Source organism: Felis catus, chromosome E1 (genome assembly GCF_018350175.1).
Source record: "Felis catus isolate Fca126 chromosome E1, F.catus_Fca126_mat1.0, whole genome shotgun sequence".
Classification (NCBI taxonomy): Eukaryota; Metazoa; Chordata; class Mammalia; order Carnivora; family Felidae; genus Felis; species Felis catus.
The window spans coordinates 40,494,269-40,501,680 of record NC_058381.1 but is presented as its reverse complement, the minus strand read 5'-3'; the positions used below and the strand labels follow the sequence as shown (position 1 = coordinate 40,501,680).

Here is a 7,412-nt window from a genome sequence, read left to right as displayed (position 1 = left end):
TGGGGACAGTGGGGAATTGAGAACGGAAGGAAAGCTAATGAAAGGGAGTGCTAGGCACCGAGGCTAACCCTACAGGGAACTCTGGGAAGAAGTGTAGCCTTTTGCTACTCAGGTGTGGTCTGTGGACCAGCGTCACCCACATCTCCTGGGAGTTTGTCAGAAATGCAGATTCTTAGGTCCCACCCCAGACCCAAAGAGTCAGAATCTCCGTGGTAACAAGGACCCCGGGGAAGGCACATGCACACTAAAGTTTGGGACCCACTGAGATGGACCCCACCCAAAGGGGGAGGAGGCTGGGCATGCATCGCCCAGCTGACATTTGTGTCTGGCAGTCTTGGGGGCATTAACATGTTGTGTTCTGTGCCCTGTATGTGGGAGAGGAAAGACCCCTGGTACAAAATACCAGTGCTTTCAGTGGAATATGGACAGCACATGCTGGAGTGAATATATATTTTTAAGAGTTTATTTATTTATTTTGAGAGATAGCATGAGCAGGAGAGGGGCACAAGCAACAGAGAGAGAGAATCTCAAGCAGGTTCTATAATGTCAGCGCAGAGCCCAACATGGGGCTCGAACTCAACAATGTTGAGATCATGACCTGGGCCAAAATCAAGAGTCAGATGCTTAACCTACTAAGCCAGCCAGGTGCCCCCGGAATGCGTATTTTTAAATGGCTACACTATATTTTAAAATTTTTTTTTAAAGTTTTTATTTTTGAGACAGAGAGAGACAGAGCATGAACGGGGGAGGGTCAGAGAGAGAGGGAGGCACAGAATCTGAAGCAGGCTCCAGGCTCTGAGCTGTCAGCACAGAGCCCGACGCGGGGCTCGAACTCACAGACCGCGAGATAGTGACCTGAGCCGATGACCTGAGCCGAAGTCGGGCGCTTAACTGACTGAGCCACCCAGGCGCCCCCCACCGATGTGGGGTTTGAATTCACAAACTGTTAAGATCATGACCTGAGCCACAGTTGGATGCTCAACTGACTGAGCCACCCGGGAACCCCAAGGTTTTCCTGGTTTAAACAAAGTAGACCTCACCTTCCCCACTCTTGATAAAGAATACCGGGAGGCAAAAAGACACTAAGACGTTATGCGGAAGAAGATAGGGTCTAATTATACATAAAATTCATTATGGTACCAAAAAAAAAAAAAAAAAGCCCAAGTCCTTAACACTAAATCCCTGGACGAGAACATAGGAGTTCAAAATTCTTTTTTTTTTTTCTTCTGTTTATTTACTTATTTTTGAGAGAGCATGAGCAGGGAAAGGGCAGAGAGAGAGGGAGACAGAGAATCCCAAGCAGGCTCCATGGTGTCAGCACGGAGCCCAGTGCAGGGCTTGAATTCATGAACCATGAGATCTTGACCTGAACTGAAACCAAGAGTCAGACACTTACCTGAATGGGGCACCCAGGCGCCCCAGGAATTCAAAATTCTTTTTGTTTATGTTTAATATTTTTGAGAGAGAGAGAGAGAGAGCAAGTAGGGGAGGGACAGAGAGAGAGACACACACACACACACACACACATAGAATCTGAAGCAGGCTCCAGATTCCGAGCTGTCTGCACAGAGCCTGACAGGGGTGCTTGCTCGAATTCACAAGCAGCGAGATCATGACCTGAGGCTAAGTCAGGTGCTTAACGGACTGAGTCAGAGGGGCCCCTAGGAGTTCAAAATTCTTAAGGGAATCTTCTCAGATGTCCCATGCAAGGTGTCGTGGTCTCATGCCTTTCATTCTATGACTTAAAAAAAAAAAAAGTTTATTTATTTACTTTTGAGAGAGAGAGAGAGAGAGAGGTAAAAAGAGAAATCCCAAGCATGCTCTGCACTGTCAGCATGGAGCTGGACCAGGGGCTTGAACCCACAAACCGTGCAATCATGACCTGAGCCGAAACTAGGAGCCAGGCGCTTGACTACTTGAGCCACCCAGATGCCTCTCATTCTAGGACTTTAACGGGGGAGACTTGCTGGGCTTCCAATTTCGGCTTCCTTTGTTATCTGCACTCTTACATTCAGATCTTGGGCTTGAGTTAATGGTTGGCTAACCTGCGCCTAACAGTTTCTTCCTCCAGAGATTCTCTGATGATTAACGGTAGCCAATCAATGCCACGGCCAAAAGCATCCCCCCCTCTTCTCTCTCCAGCACTGGAGCAGTTGCATAAGCCAGTGCTCCTTCTTCCACATGTGCCCCATCCTGATTCACCCGGATGAGAATTTAGTAGTGGTGTTGCCACAACACTCCAGCGGTTACCAGCACCCTGCAAAGGGGGCTGGCTAGTGAAGGATCACATTTTAGAATCCCAAGATGAGTGTGTTGTTTCCTAAAACCCTCTGTTTTCAGAGGAGGGCCCCTCACACACCCCGCCCTGCCCCGAGGCAGACTTGGAGATAAGGATTTGAGTGTGAGTGGTTTATTTGGGTGGTGATCTCAAGTGGGACCACGAGTGTGTGAGATGGGGAAGGGAAGCACGTGAACAAAGGATAGCCTTGAGCTCGGTCCTGCAGGGGGATTCTGGAATTTGGGGAGACAGAATTATCCTGCCCAAGGGATGAGGGAACTAGGGTATTTATCGTCCAATCGAGGGTGCGTGTGGAAGGATATTGCCCACGGGCTCAGAACAGTGAGGGGAATACGGGTGAAATGTCAACAACGCCTATAGCAGCCACTCACCCCCCAATGTGACAGATATTTATTGGATAACCCCCTATTCTTGGAACAGGGGATACAGCAGAGAGGAGGGATGTGGGATCCACACTCTTAGAGAGTCTCCCTTCTAACTGGGGGAGGCGGACGATAAACTAACATACAAAACAATGACAGGGTGTGACCTAGGGAGAAAAAGGGGAGCCAGCCAGGTTTATGCCTGGGAAAAGCCTTCCAGGCACAGGGAACAGAAAGGACGAAGGTTCTGAGCAGGAATGAGCTTGGTGCATTGTGTAAGGAAGGGAAAGGGAGAGAGGAGGAAGACACTTGGCACCTGCCATGGGGACAGCAGGGCTGACCTAGGACTTCGACAAGGAGTTTAGGTTTGATTCTGAGTGCAGCAGGAGGCATTGGAAGGTGAAAACCTGGAGTGGCGCAGTTTGATTTCTCTTTTAGGAAGAGGACTCTGGTTGTGACCCTACCACTGTTTTCCACCTGCGAGTAGATTCTCATTCAATGTTAGGCTCTGGGGATACGGAGAAGAATGAGTCATGGGTCCCCGTCCCCAAGAGGGTTCTCCGTTCTCTCTGTTGCCTCAACCGTGTCTCCACCAACTCCCCTCTCCTGCCCCACACTTGACACAATGTGATCCATCGGAAGCTAGTTTATTTTGATTGGTTTTTCATGGGGCTGGGCTGGGCTGGGCTGGGCTGGGCTGGGCTGGGGAGAGGCTGGGCTCTGAAGCTCCGTTCTAGGGATGTTGGTCCCCGTCCTCTGCACTGCGGCGGCCAAAGTCCATCCATCCGTATGCTGCTTCTTCTTCCTCCAGCCACGGTCCCTGCTTCTTGGACAGGTCTGAGGGTCAGAGGTGGGAGAGGACGTGAGCATATGGGAAGGACATCTAAGCCACCAGAAACCAAGGCCAGGGCCAACCCTGGCTGGGTGAGGCAAGCAGGGATGGCCGTCACAGCTCCTACCTGCCACCTGCTGTGGGGGACCCTGGAGCCCTAGCTGCCGTCGGTGGTGAGAGGCTGGGCCCAGCCGGTTCAGCCAATGTGGTTCCAGGCCCCCGTTGGCCCCTGGACCCGAGGGTGCATCCTGCAGCTGGGAGCGGGGCTTCCAGGAAGCTTCAGAGAAGGCGGTCAGAGCCAGTGCCAAGATCAGCACGCACACACACAGTCGTTGCATCTTGTCTGCAAAGGAAAGAGGGGCGGGGCTGAAAGGTGGAGCCGTCTAGGCACCCAAAGGCAGGGGCCTGGACCAGATGGACTCTAGGTGCCTCCCTGCTGGCAGGTGCAGCGCCGTGTGGGGCTGTGGGCTGGTCCTCAGTTCGCCTTTCCAGTTCCTGCCAACTGCGCAACCCCTGCTCCCTGCAACTCCCAAGCCCTGCCCTTTTCCTCCTCACCCACCCTAATTACAACAGTGGCTTTTCTCCAAGGAATTTACAACTTAGAGCAACGGTTTCCAAACTTCTGCAGAATTTGAGGCCATGTGAGTGGTCCTGTAGATGTTTACATCTCATAATTTAAAGTGAACTTTTATGTTTTTATTAAAAGTTTTTTAATGTTTATTTATTTTTGAGGGGGGATGTGCAGAGGGGCAGAGAGAGAGAGGGAGACACAGAATCCGAAGCAGGCTCCAGGCTCTGAGCTGTCAGTATGGAGCCCGACGCAGGACTCGAACTCATAAACCGTGAGATCATGACCTGAGCTGAATTCAGACGCTTAACCGACTGAGCCACCCAGGTGCCGCTAAACGTGTTTTTTTTTTTTTTTTTTTTTTTTTTAATTTTCGAGAGAGAGAAAGAGAGAACGAGCAGGGGAGAGGGACAGAGAGGGCGGGGGAGAGAGAGAGAATCTTCAGCAGGCTCCATGCTGAGGGTGGAGCCCAGTGCCGGGCTCCACACCACAACCCTGAGATCATGACCTGAGCCTAAATCGAGAGTCAGATGCTCAACCGACTGAGCCACCCAGGCACCCCTAAAGTGAACTTTTAAATAGTGATACCAAAGGGTGCATTCCAGACAGCACGGTATGGTTATCTCTCTGGAGACCATCGGTGTATTCACTGTGTGGTCGGGTCCCACCGATTCTGTGCAGCCCTCGGAAGGAAAGTTCTCCTGCCATTTTTGCTTAAGAGGAATATCCTGTGATTGTAATTAAGCAGTTAAAAATTAAGCTGTTAAAAAAAGTTAAGGGGCGCCTGGGTGGCTCACTTGGTTGAGCATCTGACTTGATTTTTTTATGGTCTCATGGTTCATGGGTTCGAGCCCTGCATGGGGCTCTGTGCTGGTAGCACGGAGCCTGCTTGGGATTCTGTCTTCTGTCTCTCAGCCCCTCCCCCACTCAGGCTCTCTCTCTCTCTCGCTCGCTCTCTCTCTCTCTCTTTCTCTCAAAAATAAACTTAAAAAATCTTTGTAAAAAGTTAAGCAGTTACCACTTGCACCTGTGTGTCAGCATGACCTGAGTTTGGGGGGAAACTATCATACAGAAATAAACTGGATCCTCAAATGAGTCTAAAATTCACATCTAGGGGCACCTGGGTGGCTCAGTCAGTTAAGTGTCCCACTTTGGCTCAGGTCATGATCTCAGGGTTCGTGAGTTCAAGCCCTGCCTCAGGCTCTGTGCTGACAGCTCGGAGCCTGGAGCCTGCTTCGGATTCTGTGTCTCCTTCTCTCTCTGCCCCTTCCCCGCTCGTGCTCGCTCGCTCTCAAAAATGAATAAACATTGAAAAATAAAATAAAAAAATAAAATTCACATCTAAAACTCTCTTCTCAAGCATTTGTGTTCTTTCTGCCTCATTGTTCTGATTGGCTTCATCAGAAGTAAATTATAAAGATGTTACCCTCGAGGGACGCGTTTCTAGGAATAAAATACTGCTTTTATCTGTTTGTCATCGTGGAGCTCTGTGTTAGATTTCCTTTGAAGGAGAAAGGGTTCTTGCTGCTAAAGAAGCAAGGTTAGCCACATTATTGTCCAACATGGTAGCTACTAGCCACATATGGCTCTTTACATTTAAATTAATTAAAATTAAAAACTCCTTTGAACAAGCCTCCTTTCTGGTGCACCTTTGGCTGGTGGGTACCCTATTGGATGGTGTAGATACAATCCCCGTCATCATGGGAGGTTCTTTCAGACAGTGCTGGTGTAGGAAAGAGCTTGAGATGGAACCCAGAAGCCCTGGGTTCCAGTTCCAGCCCTGCCCTATGATTGGTGTGACTTTGGCCAGTCACTTCTCCTTCTGGGCCTCAGTTTTTTCACCTGGAAATGGGAGAATAGCCTTTGTCCTTCTTACCTTGCAGGACTGGGGTGAGCATGGAGGCAGAGGGGCAGGGCAGGGCCCCGGTTGAAGCAGCAGGAGAGGAAAGGGCACTCCAGGGTGGGTTCTAGAGCTGAGACCTAGTCTGGCCCTGAGCTGAGAGGAGGGTGGTGGCCCTGGAGACACCGAGGCGGGAGCCTGGTCCTTTGGGGCAGGGAGACGTCCCATCAGCCCTCTCCCCGACTCTCTCCTCCCCTCCTGGGTGCTCTCACCTGCAGAGCCTCTCCTCCCCCTCCTGGGTCCTCTCACCTGCAGAGCCGGGAGGTTGGTGATGCTATAGCCAGCCTGGTTCCTTTCCGTGCTTTGTGCTACTTGGTGCTCCAGCCCTACCTTTTAAAGCCCTCATGGCCCCTCCCAAACCCCCATGAGGTCAGCCTCCCCCGCAGCAAGACAAAAGGGGGTGGGCACAGGTACCTCGCCCCTGCCCTACCCGGTCATTCAATCAGTCATCTCATCGCATGGGGGAAGGGAGGGGAGTTGACCTCCTAGCGGTGGGGGCAGGGGCAGGGTGCGGGCATTTCCTCAGCTGGGCACGAGGGCAGGCAGGAGACAGGCTCCCTGGGGTCGGGAGCAGTGCCCACTCCCCCCCGCCCCCGTGGCCCGTCCTTGGGGTCACAGTCCTGGTGTGCATCATCCCTCCGGTATGTCCAACTGGGGGGCAGATGAGACAGATGCCCCTAGTGACCTTGGATTCAGGGGAAGCGTATTTCTCCGTACATTGGTGTTTGAAGAGCAGGGAGTGTGTGGATGTCGGGTGATGTATTGATCCCCTGTCCCCCTGCCGGGCTCTGCAAACAGGACGTGAGGTAGTTATTGGGGGCAATGGGCCGTGGGCTGATGGCCCCGCGCTCTGCCTGGGGGCTGCATCCTGCTTGCCTCTTCACCTCCTTTGCCTGGAAAATCCCGAGTGCACCCCTCTCCCCACCCCCCCATGTGTGCCCTCTGGCTGGATTCAGCTTGCAGCTCCTCTCAATCCCAGGTCTGCCCTTTATCCCCCGCCTCTTGGAAACCCCCTCCCCGGGGCAGTTGCTTCAGGCCCCTATACTTGGAGACTCCCTCCTTTCATTTTCAAGGGAAGATAGCACTCTGCATAATGCACTCACCACCTTTCAATATAAAAAGACATCTTTTTTTTTTTTTTAACGTTTATTTATTTTTGAGAGAGACAGAGACAGAATGTGAGTGGGTTAGGGGCAGACAGACTGGGAGACACAGAATTTGAAGCAGGCTCCAGGCTCTGACCTGCCTGCACAGAGCCCAACGCGGGGCTCGAGCTCACAAGCTGTGAGACTATGACCTCAGCTGAAGTCAGACGCTCAACCGACCGAGCCACCCAGGCGCCCCTAAAAATACATCTTTAAAAAAAATTTTTTTTTTTTAAATGTTTGGTTTTGAGAGAGACATAGAGAGAGTGCATGAGCAGTGGAGGGGGAGGGGTAGAGAGAGAGAGA

General features: G+C 51.6%; 1 protein-coding gene across 2 annotated transcripts; it reads right to left on the bottom strand.

Moving 5' to 3' along the window:
• Positions 1-2,128: 2,128 nt before the first annotated feature.
• GAST (gastrin) lies at positions 2,129-6,257 on the bottom strand. Of its 2 annotated transcripts, none has more exons than XM_003996865.5 (3): positions 6,211-6,257; positions 3,621-3,836; positions 2,129-3,498 (listed from the first exon to the last, which is right to left on the bottom strand). In XM_003996865.5, exons 2-3 carry the CDS (start codon positions 3,829-3,831, stop codon positions 3,395-3,397), a joined length of 315 nt encoding a protein of 104 aa, XP_003996914.1. In that variant the 5' UTR covers positions 3,832-3,836; positions 6,211-6,257; the 3' UTR covers positions 2,129-3,394. The 2 variants fall into 2 exon arrangements, with proteins under 2 accessions (XP_003996914.1, XP_044900750.1); XM_045044815.1 differs by lacking the exon at positions 6,211-6,257 and adding an exon at positions 4,650-4,780.
• Positions 6,258-7,412: the final 1,155 nt, after the last annotated feature.